Source organism: Hyaena hyaena, unplaced genomic scaffold (assembly GCF_003009895.1).
Source record: "Hyaena hyaena isolate Hyena2069 unplaced genomic scaffold, ASM300989v1 scaffold_130, whole genome shotgun sequence".
NCBI classification, from domain to species: Eukaryota; Metazoa; Chordata; class Mammalia; order Carnivora; family Hyaenidae; genus Hyaena; species Hyaena hyaena.
In genome coordinates, this window is record NW_024080762.1 from 1486510 (window position 1) to 1512314 (window position 25805).

At 53.6% G+C, this 25805-nt stretch overlaps 1 protein-coding gene across 2 annotated transcripts in view; it reads left to right on the forward strand.

Annotated features, from left to right (window-relative positions):
- The window catches only part of GRAMD2A (GRAM domain containing 2A), a 35651-nt gene extending 15989 nt beyond the window's left edge, over positions 1-19662 (forward strand). The window contains exons 2-12 of one of the 2 annotated variants that reach the window (XM_039237877.1): positions 11698-11790; positions 13073-13130; positions 13490-13565; positions 14214-14317; positions 14897-14995; positions 15121-15192; positions 15712-15774; positions 16705-16849; positions 17865-17964; positions 18795-18899; positions 19160-19662. In XM_039237877.1, the coding sequence (XP_039093808.1) occupies positions 11698-11790; positions 13073-13130; positions 13490-13565; positions 14214-14317; positions 14897-14995; positions 15121-15192; positions 15712-15774; positions 16705-16849; positions 17865-17964; positions 18795-18899; positions 19160-19163 (919 nt within the window). In that variant the 3' untranslated portion in view covers positions 19164-19662. Of the gene's footprint in view, positions 1-11697; positions 11791-13072; positions 13131-13489; positions 13566-14213; positions 14318-14896; positions 14996-15120; positions 15193-15711; positions 15775-16704; positions 16850-17864; positions 17965-18794; positions 18904-19159 lie in introns of those variants that run through there. The other variant, XM_039237878.1, reaches the window with a different exon arrangement.
- Positions 19663-25805: the final 6143 nt, after the last annotated feature.

Here is a 25805-nt window from a genome sequence, read left to right on the forward strand (position 1 = left end):
TCTTAGGGAAATCTTGCCTGTTTTCCAGGACGGAGTCTGGACTCCCTGATAGAGGTCCTTATTACACAGTTATAATTATGTATTGATTTATATAAATATTTGCTTCATGTCTGCCTCTCCCACCAGGCATTTTGGGGATAGTGGTTTGCCTTATCCCTCTTAGTATACACAGCACTTACACAGAACTGAGCAAATAGCAGACATTTAAGGTGTTTGTAGGAGGGAGGCAGAGAGGCTGGCGGCCCTTTGAGGACAGCGATCCTGCCAGCCTCTCCTGGGACAGGGGTTCTTCCGATCACAGAAGCGTCGGTGGCCATTTGCGGTTCACTCGGTTCTTGGCTTTGCTTTGTTCTTCCCTCAGACAACGTTTGCTTTCCTTCCTGGGGGTGAGGCTTTATTGTCCCTTTGTAGAGAGAAGCTAGGTCCAGAGAGAGAGTGTGACCTCTTGAATTCCCCTCAACAGTGAGAGGTACTTCCGGGCCTGCCTCTCTGTCTTCCTGCCCCCAAACCCAGGCTCTTTCAGGACCCTAAGACTCCTGCAAACCTGCCTGTGCCCGGGAAGAGCCTGGAGGCTGCACGAAGCCAGAGGGGTTCTGAGGTGGCTGTCACAGGATGGTTGGAATGGGGTGCGTTGGATGGCATCCGTGGATGGACAGAACGGACTTGTCCCAGGGGTAGCCACGCCCCCTGGCAGCCTTGAGTGGGGGCGTCTGAGCGGCTGAGGCTGCCTGCGGGCCCTCCCTCGGCAGGCCCAGCCGACGGTGGCCACCAGGAGCACAGGGGTGCTCTGTTTCTTAATGAATGCAAGTCTGTTTTTAGACCTGAATGACCAGCTTCTTGTCTGGAAATGGCCAGGCCCTAACTGGCCGGCCAAGAAAAAGTGGTCTGTGACCAGGTCCAGGGATGCCAGCTCAAACAGATGCTGCCACAGCAGTGGGCACCAGGGGGTGAGGCCAGCTACAGGCAGGTTACTCTCTGCCGAGCCAGCCGCCTGCTCCACGGTGGCCTGGGCTGCATGAGAAATCCTGGACATCCCCGGAGCAGAGCTTCCGTGGTTCAGCTGTTTTGTCCCATCTGTCGCCCCGGTGACTGCTCTCACTCTGCAGGCCTTTGAGCTCTAGCCAGGAAGGGGGCAGCCACTCCTGGCCTCAAACCCTTGGTGGAGGAAGGGAGGGGGAAGGATGCCGCACAGGGCTGGGCCCAAGTTGTGGGAGAGCTTCCAGCCCCCCACGCCACCCCCCGTCCCGGGTGGGAACAGTCACTGGGTGTGGCCCAGGTGCAGAGAGGGCCCTGCCCATGGAGGCTCTCTGGCTGAAGTCCCAGGGGAAAGATTCAGTCATATGGGACGTGTATGGAGCTTTGGGGTGCCGTTTGGGGCCGGGCCATGCCTCCGTCTCTGCTTCCCTTGGGCAGCTGAACCTCTAGGCATCCTTCAAGGGACCTGAGGGGACACAGAGCTCTTAGTGGGGCTGGCAGGGGGGTCGAGGCTCAGTGGAGAAGGCTGTGAGAACCGGCCCCCTCCCTCCGCCTAGGCCGTGAGCTCTCGGATCCCCACAGCAGCCCTGAAGATCTGCAGGTCAGCGAGGGGATTTTGCCCATTTTGTAGGGGAGCAGACCCAGAGGAAGGTGACTGGGAGCCACCCAGGAGGTCAAGGGCAGCCAGAAGCAAACTCAAGTGACTTGCTCTCACTCCAGCTCTTGTGCTTGTGTTCCAAGGTCCCAGTGCAGCCGAACAAACTACACAAAGGAGCTTTTTTAGCCGGGAGTGTTTGTTTGTTTCAGTCCACAGTTGTTGAGCACTTACTATACTCCTGAAGCTGTGTGCGGCCCCAGGGTGAGAGAGGAGTAAGAAAGACAGTCTAGTGGGGGGACAGCCACATAAACAGCACATACAGCAATGAAGGTACCTGAGCAGATGGTGTGTGGAGACAAGGTGGGAGGGGTACTGGCTGGTACCGGCTGGCCAGGCTTCAGGGAGGTGTCGCGGGATGAGAGTGAGGGGGTCCCCATCTTGCGCAGGAGCAGGTTAGCTAAGCAGGAGTCAGGCGGAGCTGGGAGGGCAGCTCATTAGTACTCCTCCTGAATGCCCAAAAGGAGTCAGCATTTTGATCCTGAATTCCATCCCTGTAAGGACCTGGGCCTTTCTAGTGTGCTGGGAGGGCCCACACCTGGGGGGGAGTTCAGGGAGCAGGGAAGAGTGGATTGGAGCCCTTTATCCATTTAACCTTTAATTAGGGCTTGGCTAACTAGCTGGGGCTCCAAAGACAGACCTGGGCAGTGGGCAGCGTCTTGGCTGCCAAGAGTGGGAGATGGGGCCAGGCTTGCTCTCGGCCCTCGCAGCTCCCATCGGGCGGAGGGCCCAGGGGGTTCTGAGATCCCTGTAGGTAGGAGTGCTTGTTGGCGCCAGCGCTCAAAGGGGTCCTTGTTCAGGCTGGACGCAGCCACCCCCAGACGGCTGTGCTAGCTCACATCTCCTCCTGAACAACTAGCTCTCCCAGTTTGTTTGGTTCTTTGAGCAGAGAAGATAAAGGCTTGGTGGGGGGTGGGAGGGGGGAAGGGTTCTGGTCTAGAACCCCGCTTCTCAGAGGGGTCCCTGCAGGGCCATCTCAGGCCAAGAGACCCCCTTCAGTCTCTCCCACTGTCCGTCTACTGGGAAAACTTCAGGAGAGGCAGTGCTGGGACACCGGCTGCAGAATTGAAAATTAATGGGCAGAAACGGGGAGCAGACCTTTGCTCTCTCCCAGCCCATGCACCCCTGCGGCTCTCGGCTCCCTCTTCCCTTGCTGTAGACCCAGCTCCGGGGGCACCTGGAGGTTGTGTTCCAGGGTCCCTGCAGCACACTTCCCTCTGCCCGTTTACACCTCTCATCTCATATGTCCCCGTTGGGATCCATTAGAAACGGAATCGGGCCAAAAGTCGTCTTTTCCACGGAAGAGGCTGCTGGTCAACTTACATATGGCTTTGTGTGGGTCTGGAGCACACCGTGGTTCTGCTGGGGGCAGCTAGGGTCACTTGGTACAGACTGTGACATCTTGGGAAGCAGGGCGCCTGGCCCTCCACATCCCCTCTCATTTCAAAGCTGCCGCAATGAGTAAAAGGGAAATTAGCACATTGCTGGCCTAGGCGTTCTCACGCCTGCCCCTGGGAGGAAGGGTTTGTGCCTGTGCTGGCCGCCCGCCCCTCCTGAGTCCTTTGCGGGGGCTGCTGAGTGGGACACCTGGATTGGGACCCAGTGTATGGCCCCCAGTTCACTGAACGCCACCCCCTTACACTCAGGATGGAATTCTGTGTGGGATTCTCTCCCCATTTCTTGTCAGCAGAGACAGCAGCAAAGCAGTGGTCCTACATAAGGAATATCAGCTGAGAAGATAAAGTGAGGGGCGCCTGGGTGGCTCAGTTGGTTAAACATTCGACTTCGGCTCAGGTCATGACCTCACAGTTCGTGGGTTAGAGCCCCGCATCGGGCTCTGTGCTGACTGCCAGCTCAGAGCCTGGAGCCTGCTTCAGATTCTGTATCTCCCTCTCTCTCTGACCCTCCCCTGCTCACGCTGTCTCTCCCTCTCTCAGAAATAAATAAAACATTTAAATTTTTTTTTTAAAAAAAGAAAAGAAAGTGAGGCAACTTCTGTGTAAGAAATAATAGAACTATTTTTTGCAAAAGATGGTTACCTTTTATCTTCAAGTTTTATTTTATTTAACTTTTTAAATTCATTTATTTGATTTGAGAGAGAGAGAGAGAGACCATGAACTCAGGAGGGGCAGAAAGAGAGGGAGAGACAGAATCCCAAGCAGGCTCCTCACCGTCCGCACAGAGCCCAATGTGGGGCTTGAACTCATGAAGTGCGAGATCGTGACCTGAGCTGAAATCAAGTGTTGGACGCTCAACCAACTGAACCACCCACATGCCCCAATTTTTATTTTAAAAAAATAATTTTTTGGGGCGCCTGGGTGGCTTAGTCGGTTAAGCGTCCAACTTTCGCTCAGGTCATGATCTCGCGGTTCGTGGGTTCGAGCCCCGCGTCGGGCTCTGTGCTGACTGCCAGCTCAGAGCCTGGAGCCTGTTTCAGAGTCTGTGACTCCCTCTCTCTCTGACCCTCCCCTGCTCACGCTGTCTCTCTCTCTCTCCTAGAAATAAATAAAATATAAAAAAAAAATAATACTTTTTTAACATTTATTTATTTTTGAGAAAGAGAGAGAGAATGCGAGTGGGGGAGGGGCAGGGAGAGGGAGACAGAGGATCTGGAGCAGGCTCTGCACTGTGAGAACAGAGCCCGACTCGGGGCTCGAACTCACAAACCCACCGTGAGATCATGACCAGAGCCGAAATCAAGGATCAGCTGCTTCACCGACTGAGCCACCAGGGCACCCTATCTTCAAGTCTTAGAGTACTGATGATAATCGACACTATTCCAGTTTCCCTTTGGCAGAGCTCTTGTCAACCAGTTTCTGGGCTGTGTGTCAGGACCGTGGCCCTGGGAGGCCTTCGGGAAGGACACAGAGCCAGCCTCTGCCGCACGGAAAGTTGCTCTTACTTCCTTGGCATGAGCTAGTAAATGTGCTCTGTGACCTTACCAGATGAAGGAAATCACTATTAACAATGTGATTCCTGCCTTGGCAAGGCTTTTCCTGGAACTGCAGAGGGGCAGGGTGAAGGCACCGGAGGGCGAGGGCCCTAGATCCAGAGCTCAGGCGAGAGGATTGACCCTGGATTCCAGGAGCCGTGCTTCTCCCTCTGAGCCACACAAGAAGGAGAGAAGCGGGGGCAGGATTCATGCACAGCAGTTTCTAAACACTGGCTGCATATTTAAAATCACCCAAGGGGCGCCTGGGTGGCTCAGTCGGTTTCGTGTCCGACTTCAGCTCAGCTCATGATCTCATGGTTTGTGGGTTCAAGCCCTGAGTCAGGCTCTGTGCTGACAGCTCGGGGCCTGGAGCCTGCTTCAGATTCTGTGTCTCCCTCTCTCTCTGCCCCTCCCCCACTCACACTCTGTCTCCTTGTCTCTCAAAAACAATCAACGTTAAAACAATTTTTTTAATAAAATCACCTGAGGTCCTTTAAAAGCCTGAAACTGAACATATGCCTAACTTATGACACAGCAATTCAAATCCTAAGTGTTTGCCCAGAGAAACAAATACTTGCGTCCACACTACAGGTACTGGAATGTTCCTGGCCACACTTTTTTTTTTTAATGTTTGTTTTATTTCTGAGAGAGGGGGGGAGAGAGAGAGAGAGAGAGAGACAGTGTGAGCAGGGGAGGGTCAGAGAGAGAGGGAGATACAGAATCTGAAACAGGCTCCAGGCTCTGAGCTGGCAGTCAGCACAGAGACTGATGCGGGGCTCGAACCCACGAACCATGAGATCATGACCTGAGCCGAAGTCGGACGCTTAACCGACTGAGCCACCCAGGCGCCCCTGGCCACACTTTGTAACAGGCAAAAACTGGAAATTGCCCAGATGCCCATCTATATAGTAAAATGAATACATCAGTTGTAGTGTGTCCGTGTAATGGAGTTCTAAACATTGGTGAAAATGCACAGTTAACAGCTACACACGACACTGCGGACGAATCCCACAGATGCACTGCTGAGTGAAAGCAGCCACATTAAAGGGTACGTAGGGCATGATTCCATTCATAGAAAGTCTGAAAGGAAGAGGCAGAGACAGCCTGTGCTGTGGAAGCCAAGGTGACGGTTATCTTTGTGGCTTGTGGCTGGTGGCTTGTGGGTGGTGGTGAGACTGGAGAAGTTCTGGGGGCTGGCTTCCAAGCATGTTCTGTTTGTGAAATGTGTTGAATTGTACATTTATTTGATGTACACTTTTTAAAAAAAGTTTATTTATTTATGATGAGTGAGAGAGAGATAGCAAGCAGGGGAGGCACAAAGAGAGAGAATCCCAAGCAGGCTCTGAGCTGTCATCCCGGAGCCTGACGTAAGGCTCCATCTCACAAACTGTGAGATCATGACCTGAGCCGAAATCGAGAGTCGGATGTTTTGCCACCCAGGCGTCCCTCCTACGTCTGCTTTTCTATACGTAAACTGTAGTTCAATAAGAAGTCGAAAATACGTAGTTACCTACACGCTCCCCCCAGAGACTCAGATTTGATTGGTCTGAGACAGGGCTCAGGCATCATTCTTTGGTTTGTTTTCTTAAAAAGCTCTACATGTGATGCTAATGTGTCCCCAGCAGGCTGCACGTTAGACTTGACGGGATGGCCTCCCTTCTCCGTGACGAAGGCGGTGAGCTGTGTGCTAAGCGAGAGGTCGATGTAGATGCGCCATCTCTGTGATCTGTGGGTTTGTGCTTTCAGGGACGTGTTGCTAAGGTGTGTGTTTTGTTTGGAAGAGCTGTCTTCTCGGAGGTGACGGCGCCCAGCGTCCTGGCGGCTGGCCCGGCCTGGAGCAGGGCTGGCGGGCCCCACAGGATGCTCGAATATCTCAAATGTCCACGAGAAGTCAGCTCCAGCTCGGAGACTCCCCCGAGTTGCCCCAGGGAACCGGCCCGTGACCTTGCAGGCCCAGCTGGCTCAGGCTGCGAGGCCTGGCTTTCTGCTTCAGCGGGGCCGGGTACTCCTGCTGCCGGGCTGGGAGGCTTCCCCTGGGGCTGGGGAGGCTTGAGTGTGGGCACGTGGCAGCCCAGGGGCGTGCAGTCCAGGGAACACGGCAGTGGAGGCCTGAGGGGTCGGGCCTGTGCTTTCTGCGAAGACCATGTCCCATCCCTTCCGAGCCACCTTATCCTTTTCTTTTGTCTGCCTCCCACCTGAGCTCCCCCTTTGATCAGTCAGCGAGCCTGGACTGCGCGCCTGGTGGTGCCGGGCCAGTGCTGCCTGCCTGCTCCCGGCGAGGCTCCCAGAAGAAGGGACGGGTCTGCAGGTGACCCCCGCTGCTCCATTCCGTGTGCCTTTCTTCCCCTTCTGCCTCGCTTTATCCCTCCCCTCTTCCCTCTTGGAGCGTCACCATCTCTCTCTCTCTGTCTCCTTCCCTCGCGGTGGTAGCAAGCACCGGGTGCCTGCTGTGTGCCGGGGACACAGAGATGTATAAGAACACCCCTGGTGCAGCTCAGAGGCAACTGGGGGACAGCTGGATGTGTAAACAGACAAGCACAGTCTGGTGTGGTAGGTGCTGAGACAGCACAGCAAGGACAGAGGGGACAAGGGACCACAGACGAGGGACTGACCAGCTCTGCAGGGGGGAACCAGGGAGGGCTTCATGGAGGAGGTGACATTTGACCGGGGCTTGAGAGATGAGTGGAATTCCCCAGGCGGGCAAGCATGGGAAGGGACTGCAGGTGTGGAGGGCTGCTGCGGCAAGGAAGCTGGACTCAGGTGAGCCCCAGGAGTGAGGCTGCGAAGGGAAGGAGGCCAGCGGAGGAGGCGAGAGGGAGGTGGAATCAGCAGCGGAGCGGCAGGATCAGGTCGGGGGGGCCCCACGTGGCTCTGTTGGCAGTACGGGTGCGGGGGAGGGCCAGGCATGGTGAGGAGGCTGCTGCCAACGCCCAGGGAAAGGGTGATGGTGGCCGGGGCTGGCTGGTGCAGCAGGAATGGACAGAGGAGGTGGTGTCGTGGCGTGGGGTTCAGCAGGGACAGGCTCTTGGGCCCTTGGGGACTGAGTGCTGTGCGGGGTGGGCAGGAGAATGAGCTGAGGCTTCTGGCTTGGGTAACCATGGAGGAAGGAGCCTTTCGGGGATACTGGGTGCTCCGAAGAAAGCGGGTTTGGGGGGATGACACAGACTGAAGCTCAGGAGGGGAGGAGGTGTCAAGGTCAGAGATTTAGAGGTTTCGATTTGGGAGTATCTGCCCGGTGGGAGCCTTTCGAGCCTGGAGGAAGCTTCCAGAGCAGAGTATGAACATGTCAGGTGTCCTGTGAGACCTGGTCCATGAGTTCTGGGGGAGGCAGCTCCACTCTTGCACCTCTGGGTTCCCTCATTGTCTCTCTGTCCCTCTCCTGCCCTCTCTGTGCCCCTCCCCCCCCACCACCCCCCCGCCTTTCTTGACTGGCTGCTCTGCCGACATCCCCCAGTGCTAGCTCCCACCCTGATCTTTCAGGAGCCCCACCCTGGGCTCCTGGGGTGATGAACTCAGTGAGCGACTGTGGAGGGAATGAAGGACGGCTTGCGTGTAGGGCAAGCAGCTGCTGTGTCCTCTGCAGAGGCATCCTGCCCTGGGACCGGGCTCAGGAGGGTGAAAAGGACTCATCTGAGGGGTTCCCCAACCTCTTCCACCCCCTCTCATGTCCAAAATATTGGGCCTCCCTGCTGCATCCCCTTGATGACAATAATGATATTTTTTTGGTGTGGCTTTGATAGGAAAAAACAGACATGAATTTGAGGACCCCCGATGTTACCCCACAGTCCGCATGTGGAGGTAGGGGTGGGACTTGATGGGCGAGAGGGTTAGTTCACGACCCACAGAGTAGGAGCACTGGCCGGAGGAGGTCCGTGAGGGACGCGCAGAGGCTGCCAGGAGAGCGGGGGGACCGCGGCTGGTCCCCGTTCTCCAGCTTCCTGCTCTTGAAGCCTCCTTCCTGACCTTCTGTAGCAGGGCCCAGCTGGTCCTTGGGTGCTCCCCGACCCGACTGGTCTCGATGGTGACCACTCTGCCCTAGACCTACCCTTGCATCCGATTTTGCTATTTCTTTACTTTTACTCATCTAAACACTGTAGGCTAAATAGTAGAAAGTCTGACTTGATCATTTTGAAAAGCATGCATCTCGGCCACAGGCAGAGTCTCTGTATCAGGAGCATTATGAGGACAGCCAGGAGGCACCGGTCTTAACAGACGGACAGGTAGGAACGGCTTGTAACCGTCATGTTCATCGTGAGTAAAGGAGTTGCTTTTAAGTTTAAAGAAACTTGAAAGTCATTTCCTCCGCGCCCCAGTGACTGTGTTTTACCACCGTTCTTTTCTTCCTGGAGATGCTGTGGGGAGTTCACAGCCTTCTTTTGTTTCTCTCACGGTCCGTTTCTCCTTCAGCCTCGCTTACTGACCCTGCGCTGTCATTCCTCCAACACGTCGCCTGTGTCTGCTGCACGCCGGCCTCGCACCCAGCTTGGGGCCTTCAGGGAGGGAGGAGGCAGAGTCCCTGCCACCCTGGACCCCGCGGAGACGAGCAGTTCCAGCACTGATCCAGTGTGACAAGAGCTGAGAGGGAGAACAGGATTGGAGTGCCGTGTCTGCGACAGGGGCTCCTCACGAGGCTGGGGGAGGGCCGAGGGCAGGCTCCCCTCCCTGAGCAAGACACACGGGACCTAAGGATGAGTTCAGTTTAGAAGCCACACAGAGGAATGATCATGAACACAAAGTTGGATTTTGGAACTTTTGCAGGACGATAGTCTTACCCAGTTCGTAAGGTTGGGCTTCCTTTTCTCTAGGAGCCTTTCTGTGACTCTCACTCCGTCTGCCTTCTGGGATCCTGCAGCCCTGATAGCTTGAATCACCCTTCCCAGTGCCTGAGTGACAGGCCCCCTGCCTCTGAGACCATGGCCAAGGTCCTTCTTGGGGTCTCACTCTATCCCTGGGCCTCCAGGTTAGAGTGGGCTCCTTAGAGCGGGCTCCATATCCTTCTCTTTCCTTGTGGCCCAGCATGCTCACAAGCTGCAGGGTCTAAGCTCCCCAAGGCGCTCCGTGGTTTGACTTGTACATGCTCTGCCTCGGGGGCCTCTCCAACCGAAGCACTCAAACCAAGTGAGGAACTGAGAGATGGAAGACCTAGATGGCATCTACCACACAAAAGCTGAACAGTACCACAGACAAAACCAAAAGGCAAATGCCAAACTGGGGGAGGTGTTTGCAACAATGAGAAACTAAGGCTTAATTTTCTCAAAAAAGAATTTAATACAAATCAATAAGAAAAACGTGGAGACCCTCGTAGACAATTCACACATGGAAATTCCAGTGGCTAATATGTATATATGGGAAAGGTTGTTCAACCTATCAGTAAGCAGCAATAGAAATGAAAATAGCATACTTCCGTGTATCAATTTTGCAAAAGTGAGAAAAAGGTAATAGCCGGTGGACGTAGCCTGGATGTAGGGAAACAGGCACCCTCATGTAGTACTGATGGTTGTGGTCATCAGTAGTACCTATGGAAGCACTTTGGGAGTGAGTCTAAAGAGCCTGGGAGATGGGCATTCTCCACCCGCTGATCACACTTCTGAGACTCTGTCTCAGCCATGGACGGTGACACGGGGAATTTCTCGGAAAATCATGTTAAGCAGCAAAAGTAGGACATACGTATTATAATGTATAATTCTACTTACATAAATTCTATATCTATGCATAAATCTTTTCTTCGGGTGATTTTTTTAAGGGCTTTTTGCTTCTCGGTGATTATGTTCATCATAGTTTGTCTTTCCCGCATTTTCTATGATGAGCATACCCAAAGTCAAGAAGGGGGGAGACCTCTTGAAATGTGAAGTGATGGAACCAAATAAATATAGAAATTAACTTTGGGAGTCAAAAGAGTCAAATCACTAGCAAAACTTGTCACTTTGCAAGATTCAAGAAATATATGTTGACATGTACATAGCAAAATTCTCCAGAAGGCTAAGGGCAGAGATCACCAGGCCACGTGGCTGTGGATGGGCTGATTTTGTGAGGTTTCCTTCACGGTGTGATACTGGGTATAGCCTGTCCCTTGGCAGGGCTCAGTTTCCTAATCTGTACACAGGATGGTAGGGGGTCAGACTGAATGACCTCTGAGGGTCTTGGCAGATCTCGGCTAACTCTGTTCTTGAAGAAGAGACCTTTGACTTGCGCCCATGACAAAACTGAGAAGGACCAAGGGCTGGTGATTGCAGGCCTCAGGTTCCAGCTCCTTATCTGCTGAGAGGCCCCTCATCTGCCCAGTACCTTGTTGCCTGTTTGTGACCACCATAATGCCCTGTTATGGCCTTGCTTGCTGGCCACCGTCTCTTCCTGTCCGCTTCTGGGCCCACTCAGTTGGGGGCTGGTTTGACTGTGTGCCCTGGAGGGGCAGGAAGGGGGAAATCCTATGCTTTGGATCTGTTTAGTAGAGGCATGAACTCAAAAGCCACTGGGGAGCCCACCTGCCCGGGGAGATGATGTCTCCTCCCTCCCGGGCCCTCTCTCTGGGACATTTTTTAACGGTATGGCTCTCAGGGCCAAGGTGCCCTGATTGTTTGAAGGCCACCAAAGCCACTTCATGGTGTGGGGCTGCTCCCCTCCACCCCCAGCCCCAGGTCACCTGTGGGCTGACTAGAGCCCCTCCCACACCATTAGTGGCACCAGATCCTCAGCTCTGCTAAGGCCTCCTGTGCTCAGCCTCCTTTCCCAGACGCTGAGGGCTTATGGGTGATGCTGCCCGGGCACCTCAGGAACTGCTGCTTTCAGCCACGAGCAAGTCTTAGAGTCCTCCTTCCCGATGTGCTTTCTCAGGGCCGGGGCCCGAGCCTTCGCTGCCGGGTGCTCCCCTAAGCCAGGCTGATTTTCCTTCCCGCCCAGGCATAAACTGACCCGCAGTCTTGCAGGAAAGATGGCCTGTGGGGTTGTCCCCTCTGTCAGGGACCAGAGGACTCCTGCCTGAGCTGCTGCCTCTAGACTGTGACAGCTTCAGCCCCACCCTGAATAGCAGGGCGGGTCTGGGGTAGGGGCGGAAGAGCTGCCCTGGGAATGGTGAAGCTGGTAGGGAAAGGCGTCCCCACAGAGCCACCCTCGCTAACGTGGGACTGTTTCTCCTTAGCAACCAGCAGATGCATGGAAAGACAGCTTCTCCGAAGAGCCCTGTGTCCTGCACAGAGAAACTAGCCAGGGTTCAGGCACCCCTGAACTCCAGGTGAGGCCCCTTTCCACCGGTCAGATATTCATATCGATTAGGGGTGGGAGGCCCTCAGGAGGACCTTAAAGACCAGAGCAAATAAAAAAGAATGAAATCTTGCCATTTGCAATGACGTGGATGGAGCTAAGGTGTATCATGCTAAGCAAAGTAACTCAGTCAGAGAAAGACAAATACCATATGATTTCACTCACATGTGGAATTTAAGAAGCAAAACAAACGAACAAAGGGGGAAAGGAAAGAGAGAGAGAGAGAAAGAGAGAGGCAAACTAAGACACCTGCCCTTAACTACAGAGAATAAACTGATGGTTACCGGCGGAGAGGAGGCTGGGGGGCTGGGAGAAATATGTGATGGGGAGTAAGGCGTGCACTTGCTGGGATGAGCCCCGGGTGATGTATGGAGGTGCTGAATCACTGTATGGTACACCTGAAACGAATATTACACTGTGCTAACTAACTGGAATTTAACTACAAACTTAACAGAAAGCAAAGAAAGGGGCATAAGGGGTTAAAGAAAAGTTAGAAAGGGGACCTTGCGGCAGGTGTTAGGTTGGGCACAGGCCGCCCCGACCTCTTCCTCCCATTCCCAGGCCTGTCCCAGCACCCGGGGACCTAGCAGAGTCTAGGCTTCTCAGGTTACCAGCCTCCTCCCTGCCCACCTGTCCTCAGGCCAACCTGGCCAGGGCAGAAGTTTGCGTTCCAGCACCACCCCCTCTCCCTCAGCCTTGGTAGCCTCCATCAGGTCAGGTGAGTCTGCTGAGCTCCAGGCTACCGGAGGAGGCTTCCAGGAGGGCAGTCCGGCTGGGATCATGGCCCGTGGCCAGGCCCCGGAGCTGTGAGTCTGACATCGCCACCTCACCCCGCTCCCCAAACTGGTCTCCATCCCCGTGTCTCCTACTCATTTACCCCTGGGTCTGCTCCTCTGCTTATCCTTTGGCCAGAGAAGTGGGAGAGGGTTTTGGACACTTGGGGGCGGGAGGCTCCTAAGCATCTCCGGGAGGTGGAGGCTCAGGCTGAGCGTACCTCCGGTGGGGGCCTGGGGGGGGGGGAGGTGCGCTACCCACAGCTGTCTGGGAGGAGGGCTCGCAGCCCTTCCCCAGAGTTGAGCTGCATGCTCGCTGTTGCTTATCACTTTTCGGTGGCTCCTAGGAAAGGGCCTCAGGTCTTCAGTCTCTGCCCCAAGCTTCTGGCTCGAAGCCAGGGCAGACCGGGCTCTGAGGATGTATGGGCAGAACTCGTTCTGAGGGTTTCTTGTCTCTGGAACGGAATGTCTCCTTTGCAGTCTGCACTGGCCAGAAGGCTTGAAGGGTGAAGAGATCAAGAAGTGTGGCCGAGAAGGGGTAAGTGTGTGGAGGCTGACTTTTCACTGCCCTCCAAGGGAGGGGCCCAGGGCTGCCTGAATTCAGTGACCGTTGGCTCCTTGGCCACCAGGCTTGTCACCAGGGGCAACCTGAGTGAGTGTCCCCTCCTGGGTGGGGGTGGTGTGTCCCCCTCCCGTCATAGGCCGCCCATCAGGACCTACCGTCACCAAGAGACAAGCTGTGCTTGGGACTCAGCCTTTTACCCCCACTGGCTGCTTACTGACTGCTGCATACCAGAGCCCCTGCCCGCGTGGCATTATTTCCCGGTGGCTGGTGCCGGGGCCCCTTTGGTGGTCTGATCCCCCAGGACTTCTCAGCCCCAGCTCGTGTGTTTGCAGACACTACTGAGTAAATACAACCAGCAATACCACAAGCTGTTTAAGGACATCCCCTTGGAGGAGGTGGTTCTCAAAGGTGAGCTGTCTCCCTCGTGTGGCTGGACAGGTGCCTAGGGGGCCTGAGGCCCAGGTCCTCTCCTCCGGAGCCTCCAAGGCACAATTTCGATGTGGGAACTGGCTGCCCTTTGGATGTGGTTGGGCCTGTTTTCTTCAAAAGTATGAGAAGACTGGGTAGATTTGGGACATGAAATGGAATTTATGAAAGTTTTCTCGAGGCAATGTCAGGGCTTCCAAATCTTGTTTTTGTTCTGCTCTTATCAATGACTGTTCTTTCCTGCTCAGGCCTCTCAGTGAGCATGTCGGAGCCTTTGCACAGTCGAGACCCTCAGTCCAGGGCAGGGCAGGGCAGGGCAGGGCAGGGCAGGGCAGGGCAGGGAGTTCTGCCTGAGGGAGCAAGAATCCAGGCTCGGGGAACCCTGTGAGGCATGGGTGGCAAAAGAGGGAACCTCTAGCAGTTTGGTGGGGTAGGGTGGGGCCGCCAGGACTCTCAGGAAGGACTCAGGGTGCTGGTGGAATGAGTGGTTTGGGGCCCGGGGTCGGGAAGGGGGATTCTGAGGAAGGCAGTCCCTGAGGCTGGGCTCTGGACTCCTGAGTGTAGGACCCAGCCCCTGGAGCTTCTGGGTTGGCCTTGCTCATGGCAGTCTTCTTTCCTGTGACTTCCCAGTGTGTTCCTGTGCCCTCCAGAGAGACCTCCTTCTCCAGGGCCGGCTCTACATCTCCCCTAACTGGCTCTGCTTCCATGCCAGCCTCTTTGGCAAGGATATCAAGGTAGTAATAAGTGGTTATTATAAGGGGCCGCAATGGGCCCATGAGGTCCCAGGCAGGGAAGATATAGGCCCCTCCCTTGCAGGCATGAGGGCCTCTCACTGCAAGGCATCCGACCTGGTGTCTGGGGAGGGGCGCCAGACTAGACTCCCCATCTGGCCTGAGCCAGCCTGAACAGCTCAGAGCCAATTTATTCTGCCCGTGGGTACCTCCGAAATGCCTTAAGAAGCAGAGTGTGATGCCACGCTTAAGGGGAGCCATACCTGTGCCAGGTGGTAGCTCAGGGGACTCCATTACTGGAGTATGGGATTCACCAGAGCAACCATCTTTGGCCACCTGGATAATAGGATGAGAGCCCGGAGCGGCGTGTGCTGTCAAGGCTGGGGCAGGTCGGTAGAACGACTGCAAGGGGAACCTGCAAGAGAAAGTGGATGGTTCAGATAGTCTCCCGCATAGGGCCAGGCTTCTCCACGGTGTCTATGCTTGGCTGACTGCCATTTGTGGCTGGGGCCCTATGCAGGAAGCAAAGGGACCGTGTCTTTTGGGGTAAATCCTGAGTGAAGCACACCTCTCCCCACTCAGGTGGTCATTCCTGTGGTGTCTGTCCAAATGATCAAAAAACACAAGATGGCCCGGCTCCTTCCCAATGGCCTGGCCATCACCACCAACACCAGCCAGAAGGTCAGTGAGTCTCTGGGCCAGCCATCCCTTGTTAATTTCCCCAACCCAGCCCCAGGATCCTGACTCTGGCACTCACCCCAGCCTGTACTTACCCCTCCCTTTTCTGTTTTCTCTCTGGGTCCCAGTATGTCTTTGTGTCACTGCTTTCCCGGGACAGTGTGTATGACATGCTGAGGAGGGTCTGCACACACCTACAGGTATGGAGCTCAGGGGCAGGAGCTGGTCGAGGGAGACTGAGGTCTTGGGACAGGCTGTTGGGAGTAGTTGGCCCATCTCTCTGATACAAGGACCAAGGGCAGGGAGAGGGGAGTAAGAGGCTCAGGCCCAGTGTATCTGAACCTAGTCCTTGGACTGGGTGTCTATGCTTGTGAGCATGTGTCTTTGAGGCCAGTGGCCCATGTGTGTCCCCATGTATATGGCCTCATTGTGCTTCCTTGGTGTATAGACAGAGGCATGTGGCTGCTTCCCAGTATGCCTACAGCTCTCTCTGGCCCACGGTGAGGAAGTGGGGAGGGGCAGGAGCTTGGGGAAGTACATTGCCTTGGATCTGCGCTCTGCTCCAGCACTAGCCCCTGAAAACTCTGGGAGTGAGGCTCCATCTGACCCAAGGCGGCTTATGTGGAGGTAAAGCTCTCTTGGAGAGTACTAACACCTCTTCACCCCTGGCCTCGGCTGTTCCAAATGGACAAGTGACCCCTGCTCCCTTTCTTCCTCAGCCTTCCAGCAAGAAGAGCCTGAGTGTAAGAGAATTTCCAGAGGAACCCGAGTGCGAGTCTCTGGTGAGAGCTGGGGCTGGGAGCAGCAGCTGCTAGTGTGGCAGAGCCTATGGCCCCGAGGCTTCAGGGCCTCCCAGGAGGGTCTACAATGCAGAAATGGGGCTCCAGGTTCAAGAGCCAGTGACCATGCTATGCCAGGGGTCCCCCACACCTGCCATGCCCCATACCATGTAGAGCCAGTAGACCCTGGGCAGCTCCGCGGACTTTCTGAGCAGAACAGATGTCCAGCCCCCAGAGCACTGCCCAGGCGGGTCCCACTGCTGTGCAGACCTAGAGGGTCTAGAGGGCCTTCCAGGGGATAGAGTTATCCTCAGGGAAGAACTCCAAAGGCTATCTCTGTAGAACTCAGACAGACTCATTTGAGATTTGCTGAGGCTCCAGCAGTTTCCTTTGCTGCTGAGGTTCTGGGTAGGCAGAGCCGAGTTTCTAGAGAGAACAGTGATGGGGATGGAAATGACCCCGGGGTGTTTGAAGCCTCCTTCACTAATCATTAAGCATTTAGCCAAGCATACAATATGCATACTACTAATGCAGGCAATAGAAGGTGATGTTCCCATTTTTGTTGATGGGGACTCCAAGTACCCCCTGCCAAGGCCAGTGATGTCCTTAGGGTTAGAGCCCAGATTAGAAGGAATTGTCCCATCTAAATTATATTGTGCTGAGCTTTCTTGGACTCAGCAGATATGAGCACATACCTGGGTTAGCTCATGTCTTAGATCCCAGGCTGGTTCTGTACTAACAGTCTTAAGGGAGCAGAGAAGAGAGACACGTGGCTGCTGTGGTAATGACTTCCCCCCTTCTGGGTACCTGACATCATGCTCACTAGGATTCCCTGTTGGTAATATCCGGAGAAGGTGTCATAAACCTAATGTGGGCCCTTAGGACAAGTGAGATCCCAAGGGTCACAGACAATTTCTTCTGCCTTCTCTACAGGAAGTCCTCATCCCTGAAATGAAGTGGAGAAAAGTGTGCCCTGCCTCCAGGTCCCTGTCCCTCCCAGACAACATCCCTTGTATCCCTCAGGCATCCATGGGCTCCACTGACAGTTTCTTTCCCTCCAGGAAGCCTCCAGGCTCTGGTGAGCTCAGGGGGCTTGTCCATGACCACTGTTTGTGAAGACCAGGCTTTTCCTCCCCTTACTTCTGCAAAAAGGAAAAATCACATGGGGCGCCTGGGTGGCTCAGTCAGTTAAGCGTCCGACTTCGGCTGAGGTCATGATCCCACGGTTCGTGGGTTCGAGCCCCGCGTCAGACTCTGTGCTCACAGCTAGCTCAGAGCCTGGAGCCTGCTTCAGATTCTGTGTCTCCCTCTCTCTCTGACCCTCCCCTGTTCACGCTGTCTCTCTATCTCTCTCTCTCTCAGAAATAAATAAAACATTAAAAAAAAAAAAAAAAGGAAAAATCACAGCCAGCTCTTCCTAAAGCTGTTTCTTTTTTTTTCTTTTTTTTTTTTTTTTACAAATAGTTTATTGTCAAATTAGTTTCCACATAACACTCAGTGCTCATCCCAAAGTGCCCTCCTCCATGCCCATCCGCCCCTCCCCCCCACATCCATCAGTCCTCAGTTTTTGTCAGCATTCAAGAGTCTCTCATGGTTTGCCTCTCTCCCTTTCCCCCACCATTTCCGCCCTTCTTCTCCCCCTTGTTCCTCCGTCAAGTTCCTCCTAATCCTCCTATACATGCAAACATATGATATATGTCCTTCTCTGCCTGACTTATTTCGCTCAGCATAACACCCTCAAGGTCCATCCATGTTGCTACACATGGCCAGATTTCATTATATCTCATAGCCATGTAGTATTCCATGGTATAGATAAACCACATCTTCTTGATCCATTCGTCCGTTGACGGACACTTAGGCTCTTTCCATGTTTTAGATATTGTTAAGAGTGCTGCTATGAACATTGGGGTACATGTGCTCCTATGCCTCAGCACTAAAGCTGTTTCTTACTTTCTTCAAATCCATAAGGGAAAGCCAAGTGCCCAAGTAGCTTCAGAGAATGGGGGGAGGGGGAGGAAGGTGGGCATGCTCCTTGCTGGGCTGGGCTCCTGCTTCCTGCCCCCAGAAGATGTCTAATTGCTCTCCTATCACAGAGAATGCAGTCTGTGAGGAGGAGAAGCTGGAGGAGGAGCCCAGGAGCGACGGGGAGCTGAGGCTCTGGGATTGCCAACTCCTCAAGGTCATCTTCGTGCTGTAGGTGACTATATCGGAGGCAGGGGGACAGGGGGTTGTCAAGCTCACCTGGGTGTCTGGCTGTTTAGAGCAGGGGCCTCTGTGTGTGGGAAGTTCCCAGGTCAACTGAAAGTCCTGGGTGGGGTCTGGAGGCTACGTTGCAGGCCCTTCTGAAGCAAGACCAAATATCTCCAGTTTTTATTCACACAACCCTGTAATTTAGGGTTCAGGCTGGCAGGATATGGAAAAAAGGGAAAGTTGCAGAGGATTGGGGAGGGGGAGGGCTGACTGAATTGGAGAGGGCCATCAGATAGACGAGGGGAGGGGGCCACAGCCTTCCTGCTACCCACTTTTAGAGCAGTTTTTGGAACCCCAGACTTGGCTGTAAATCTTGGCCAGCAGAACGGTGAGTATGGTGGGGTGTTTCATGAACAGCCAGCCCCTGGCTTCCCCTCACCGTACCTCGTGACCGTCCTCTGGTTCTGCTGGCTGAGTTCTGGCTGTCGGCTTCAGCACCTGCTGGGGGGATGTGGGCCTGCCGCCTTAGGGGATGATCTCTGTGGTCTTGAAGCGGAGACATGGGGCCAAGGTGGCCAGTCAGAGGGAGGGTGGCCTCAGTTTACCTAGAATTCTTGCTGGGCTTTGAGGGCACCTCCATGCGGACAAGTCTCAGGACCCCCACAGGGCCTCTCAGAACAAAGATGTCCAGGCCTCGAAGGTAGCTGAAGGGCAAAGATTTCTCTAATTCCTCCCAACTGCAACCAGAAGTAGCTTAGTCCCCACTCCTATTTCTGGTGAGCCTCTAAAAATGCCCTTTTCCCGGGTAAGATATCCTTCTCATCTCTCTCCAGGGTCTGCTTCTTGGTCATGTCCTCATCCTATCTGGCATTCCGCATCTCCCGGCTGGAACAGCAATTACGCTCCCTGAATTGGGATGGCCCAGTCCCTGGGCACAGGTGATGCCCTGTCTCTTGCTAATGCCTCTGGGATTGAGGGTGAAGGATAGGAGCCAATAGCTACGGCCAGGCTGCTTGCTGTCCTGGTTGGACTTGGCCCTGCCATTGCTCTGGCTTGATGGTCCCAAGCAAGGTTGGACAGCGTGTGCGATATACACAGGTCCCACCCTGTCCCACTCTCATGGGGGGAGAAAGGTTCTGCTGATCTGTCTGCCTGCCTTTTAGGCCCTTTCGCTGATGTGTGCTTCTCCTGTGTGCAGGTAACAGCCACCGTGCCTTTGTCCCCACTTCTCCGTGAAGAATGTTCTGGGTGCTAAGGTTGCACCAGTGATCCCCATGGTTTATGCTGCTGCTGCGCTGAGACTGAATATGATGGAATACATTCCAGATCCTTCCTCCTCCCCCTAACTCTTATCCCTCCTGTTTACAAAGCTGCTACAATTTGGGGACTCGGACAAAAAGCCAGATTCTTGGAACCAGCTGAGAAATTCTGTATACTAAGCTTCGGCAAGCACTTCAGTGGAAAAAGAAAATTAACTTGTTCCTTGGAAACAGCCTGGCCCAGAGGCAGAGGACTAGGAGCCACCCAAGGGACAAAGGCCATGCTTTGGTATCTGGAATGCACCTCTTCAACTGTCACGTGGCTCTCTGCCGCAGTGGGACAGAGCCTCGAACCCAAACCACCAGCGGGGCTCTGATCTCTCCCAGCATACTGTGCTCTCACTTGGGCCCCTGCGAGTCTCTGTTCTGGGAGCCAGGCACCTGTCAGGCCAAGGGCAGACTGGGGGGCGGGGGGAGAGGAGGGAGAAGCTATGAACAAGGCGAGGAGGGCGTGTAACCTGGATTCCAGCTAGAGAGGAATGTTCCTGCCCTGTGCTGAGGCCCAGTTCTGGCCTCTCATGAGGAGGCTGGCTGAATCTGGAGGACAATACAATACTTGCAGCAGAGGACGGTGGCAGGGGCTGTGAAGGAGAGCAGAGGTCCAGCGTTCTGTGTCCTGAGCGGCCACTTCCTGGTGAGACAGGTGGAGCAGGGCCTTTGATCACTGTGGTCACAGACGTGGTACTGCGTCTTCCCCTCGTGTGCTCAAACCGTTCTAAGGTGCCCCAGGCGGGATGTAGGGGCCGCGGTGGGGGTGGGTGGGAAGGTCGGTGGCTTTGATTTGAGATCTTGCTCTGTACTCCCTGCCCGACTGCCTGAGAGGCCATGACCAATAGCAGCCTGTCAGGGCTGCGAGGCCGGGCAGCTGGGCACAACGGTATAGGGCCACCGCAGGGCAGAGCTCGCGCATGTCTCCGGAAATGAGTATGCTGCAGGCCATTGGGGAGGCTTCCCTCGCTCCATGAAAAAGGTAGAGGTGTCCAAGGTGGACAGTGCAGCGACCAGGCTAAGGGGTTCTCTCTGACACCTTTGGAGACAAGAGAGGTGAGGGGATGGGAAGAGTAGACACAGTGGTAGCTTTGTCTTAGAGATTCCTCCATTTCTGCCAAGGCCTTCTCTGTTCTGAACAGCTTGTCTGTATCTCAGATCGCTGCCTGTTCCCCCTGGGACTCCCATCTGCTAAGACAGTGCCTTTGGAGGTGAGGTAGAGGGAGGGGCCTTAGTGAAGAGGTCAGCGGTAGCCAGGAAAGTCACTGGTGACGGGGTGAGTGGTGTCAGAAATAGTCCGTTTTTCCTCCTCGGACACCCGAGAGGCTAATCAGGGAGCAATTCAAGCAGGAATTATTAATTACAGAGCCATGATAAGACAAACCCAAATGGGAATTGGAGGGACTGACTGTAGGTGACAAGTCCGTAAACTCAGACTAGCAGTCTCTTCATTCTCTCCCCATTGCAGGTTCTGGGAGGGGCGGGGGGGGGGGAGGGGGACGTTGCTTGCCCCTCATCTGTATATATCAGGTGAGACTCATTATTCCATTCTCCCCCACAGCACCACACAGGGGAAAACCCCATCCTGTTTTTGGAACCAGCCCCCTTCATCACTCCTTTCCATCACGTCTTCAGGGAAATACTTGCCCCAGTGTCTCCCCGCCTCGGTCCTTGCTGAAGGGCAGGGAGAGTAGGTCCGTTCTCTGAGCCCTGCGAGGTTGAGCCAGAGGCCCGTGAGAGGCCAGCAGAGGTGCCAAGTCATGGGTAACTGCCAAGATGCTGGTGAATCTGGTCTCCAGCCATGCCCCAGGCTCAGAGAGGGCAAGAGGCGTGCTGTAGGGTGGGTGGCTCTGGAGGGCCCTCTCTCTGTTTGTCCCTTTGGTTCCCCAGCCTGGTCCTCTGGAGCCAACGTCCCTGTTGGTTGTGCTCACTTGTAAACTATGTGTATTTGTACAGACCTGCTTGCACTGGCTGATGCTCCTCTAATTCCCTGAGAGATTGGTTCAGTCATGCGTGGGTTGTTCCAACATGGCGTTAGCTTTTGAAAATATTTTAAAATACAAAAGTTTGATTTTTCTAGTGTCCTGTGGTATGGAAAGTTCATTTTTATCCTTTGACTACTCACGAAGGGTATCCTACTGACATATTTGGCACCAAAGAGACTGACGGAGCCCAAGTCATTCCCAGAATCCCCAGTAGTCTGCAAATCTCCCAAGACTTTAGCCGAGCTGCCTCACATTCAGCTTCAGGCATAACGGGAAGGGGAAGAGTGGCCACAGCAAGCCTCCGCAGCCTTCGGCCTCTGTTAGGTGGACACTGAGAATGCTTCCCCATTTCTCTGGGGCAGATCCAAAGCGACGTCCCTGGTTCGAATAGTCCTGTGCTTCTTTCTGACTCAGGAATTGAAGTCCAGAACTCAGGGCCAGAAAATTCCTGTGTCCTTTTCTGTGAACTTGAGCCTCCATCAGGGAGGTTAAGTTCCAATTTGGGCCACATCACTTTTTCCCTAGGATGCCCCCTCTAGGAGTGATTCATTCATTCAGTGAAATATTAAGCGCAGACTATGAGCCAGCTACTATGCGAGGCAGTGGGGATAGAGCAGTGAACATGTCAGGCAATATCCCTGTGTGCCCATGGCACCTATGTTCCACGGGAAGTAAATATGTAAATAAACAAGGGAACTGCAGATGGTGAGTAGGTTCCACAAAGGAAAGAAACGGTGATGTGAGAGGAAATAGGGAGTTGGGTGTAGATGGCTGGTCAAGAAATGTTCTCGGAAGTGCCATTTAGGCTGGTGAAGGGCCAGCGGTGGGAGGAAAAAAGAGCATTTCCCAGCAAATGGATCAATAACTGCAAAAGGTAGGGAAGATGTATATGTCCCTGCACAGAGAGAGTGTCCGCATGACTCTGGGATACCAATCAGGTGGGAGAGTGACGTGAAAGAGGTTGGAGAGGTCAATGCCAACAAGACATACAACCAATTACAAAATGGGTAAACAAGCAACTTGCATAGACCTATCTCTAAAGAAGAGATACAGATGGTCAATGGGCAACGAAAAGATGCCAAGCGTCACTAGTCATTAGGGAGGTGCCCACAATCCCATACCACTTCATATACCTTAGGATGGCTACTCTCAGACAGGATACGGGTGTGGTGACGAGGTGGGAAAATTGGAGCCTTTATGCACTGTTAGTAGGAATGTGCAGCCACTGTGCAACACGGAGCGGTGGTTTTTCAAAAAATGAAAAGCAATTACCGTATGTTCCAGTAACACCACTTCTGGCCGTATACCCCAGAGCACTGAAAGCAGGGTCTTGAAGAGTCAGCTGGACACTCGTGTTCAGAGCAGCATTCTTCATAATAGCCAAAAGGTGGAAGCAACCCAGGTGTCTATTAACCAATGAATGGATAAACCAGATGTGGTATGTATATACCATGGAATGTCACTCAGCCTTCAAAAGGAGGAAAATTCTGAGCCATGCTACAACATGGATGAACTTTGAGGACATTCTGCTAGGTGAAATAAGCCAGTCACAAAAAGGCAAACACTGTATGATTCCACTTCTACGAGGCTCCTAGAGTAGTCACAGTTATAGAGAAAGTAGGACGGTAGTTGCCTGGGGCTGGGGGGAGGGAAAGTGAGAGCTATTGTTTAATGGGTATAGAGTTTCAGTTTTACAAGATGGACAGAGTTCTGGAGACTGATAATGGCTGCATAACAATGGGAATATACTCGACACTATGGGAATATACACTTAAAAATTATTAGTATGGTCAATTTTGTGTGTATTTTAACACACGCACATACGTGCGCGCACACACACACACACACACACACACACACGTTGGAGAGGTAGGCAGGAGAAAGGAGTTTGGATTTCATACAATCCCTGGGTACTGCCACAGATCTGAAAGTTTGGAGCCCATAGGCTTGGTGGTTGCTGAACCCAAGTGCTTTCTTTTGCTAGAGGACATAAACACATGGATATAATACACAGAAAAATATGGCTGATAATCTACATGGTAATATACCCCCTATTCTTTATTCTCAGGCTGGCTCATAGCAGCAGCAGCACCAAGAGAGCAAATAATCTTTATGGTTTTTAAAATTGAAATGAGCTAACTATAAGGAAGAAACAACTGCTTTAAATTTGGAGAAACGGAGGGAAATATATAATGCAGGACCCTGGGTTTTGCAACATGCATGTAGCCAGATGAGGTAAGATCATGGGAGGAGCAGGAGCTCTGGTGAAAAGGGCATTCAAGAATGAGGGGAGTCCTGGGGCGCCCGGTGGCTTAGTCGGTTAGGCGTCCGACTTTCGCTCCGGTCATGATCTTGCGGTTCGTGGGTTCGAGCCCCGTGTCGGGCTCTGTGCTGACTGCCAGCTTGGAGCCTGGAGACTGTTTCAGAGTCTGTGACTCTCTCTCTCTCTCTCTCTGACCCTCCCCTGCTCTCGTCCTCTCTCTCTCTCTCTGCTAGAAATAAATAAAACATTAAAAAAAAATTTTTTTTTAAAAAGGAATGAGGGGAGTCCTGGCAGAGCTGCACCCCACCGGGCTCTCCCGCGAGTAAGACTGCCCACGCCCTTGCTTGTAGCACCTGGCCAGCCAGCCTTGGCCCTCCTATTTGGCATTAGGACGCCTGTTGAGCTGGGTGAGGTCATGAACCTATGCAGCTCCTCTCTCCTAGCTGCTGGGCCTCAGAAGCAGGGCGTCCTAGAACAGAGACGCTTCTCAGAGAAGGTGCTCAGGTTTGCCTCAGGCGCGGACAGAAGCCAGATCCCCAGGCTGGGCTCTTTGAAGGGCAAGAGATGCCTCCTAGGCCGCTAGGTGGCAGCAAAGTGCAGCAGGAACCGGAGCCCCAGAGGGGAGGAACAAACTTCATTTTCCTTTGTTGCCTCCCGGGGTGAAAATGGGCCAGGACTGGTCCAAGTCCAGTGCACATTGCTTATCCAGTGGCAGAAGGGGAGCTCCCGTGGCCATTTCTCTATGGTCCCCTTTGGTCCTTTCTCTTCTCCTTTCCCTCTTCTACCATGGCGGGGTGGGGGGGAAGTGGGGTGGAATGCATTCCCAAGGGCTCTCCAGACCTTCAGAAGGTCAGGCCAGGAGGGAGGCAGACCGGGCAGGTGTGAAGAACAAGCATGTGTTGTTTGGGAGGGTCGGGGGGAGGGTGCGAGGGAGGGAGGGCAGCTCTGCTTCTCTCCCAGCAAGGACACAGAAATCCCAGGCTTTCCCCCTGGCCTGCCCTTGTGGTAAGTATCCTCTGAGGGCACAGAATTAGAGAAATGTGGCTCCAGCAATGTATGATTTCAGGAGGCCACAGCACTCTTTCCCCTCCTACCTTCGTTTAGAGATAAGGACCTAGACCCCAGAGGAAACAGAGGTTTAACACTGCTTTGTCCATCTAAAGGGAGAGGGAGGGAGGTGGTTAAGCCTCTGAAATGATAATCCAGAGAAACCCGAATGCATCCCCCTGCGTGCCTGACCTCCACAGAGCCAAGGAGCACCTGGCGCCCAGCAGGCCCGGCTTGCTGGGCCGCCTTTGCGTTGGCAGGGCTCCTTGCCTTCCCGGAATGTGTTCCTTCTTGTTTGCCACTCAGTGCTTGGGCCAAAGCCAAACCTGGGCTGCTCAGAATACCATGCCCCACTCTCTTCTCTCACAGGATCTGAGACAAGGCTCTCTTCCACTTGGGGAAAGGCCAGGACCTCTCTGCAGCCTCATCGCACTGGTGCCGACTTCTCCAGGGATATCAGACACCTTCCCCACCCCCCACCCCCACCGCCCCCAGCTGCTAAGAGCAGAATCACTTAGGGAGGATACAGCTGGGACCCCAGCAAAGCAGAGTGTGGCATTCTGATATCCTATCCTACTGGCAGACTTCTAAATAGGGCCAGGGTGGGCAAAGTGTTACTCATAAGCTATTCATTAACTTATTAAGTACAAAAGGTTGGCTTAGGCACCACTTTGAGAAAATGTGACACCCACTGCTCCTGGATTCACTCTAGTGTGAAGGCGTGTTAATTGGTGTAGAATTTCTGATGCAAGTTTTTCTTTGCTGTTGGTTCCAAATACCAGGCTAGTCTGTATGCATGCTCTCTCTAGTACGTAACTACTATTAAACGATTTATTGGGCATGCTCTGTGGGTTCCCGATTGTATGCTTCTATAGATGCTATAGTTTTCTGAGCACTTAACTGGGTACCAGGTCCCGTATAAGGTACTTTTTATATTCCTCTCATTTGACTCTTAATACAAGAAACTCTCAATACAACAATACAGTTTTCACACCTTACGCTGTGCAAACTGAGATGGAAAGGCCAGGAATACAATATGGAACCCTTCAGGGAGTTTACTGAGGAAACAAGATAGAGGGCAGAGCCATTGAATAGTGTAAGACATGTGAGCCCGTGATAAGTACTAAAGAGAGTGGTACGAAAAGAGACCAACTCTTTGGCAGAGGGGTGTGCAGCATGTGCACCCCTCATACTTTAAAGAATGAGTAAGATTTGGATCAGAGGAGAGATGTGGGGAAGATC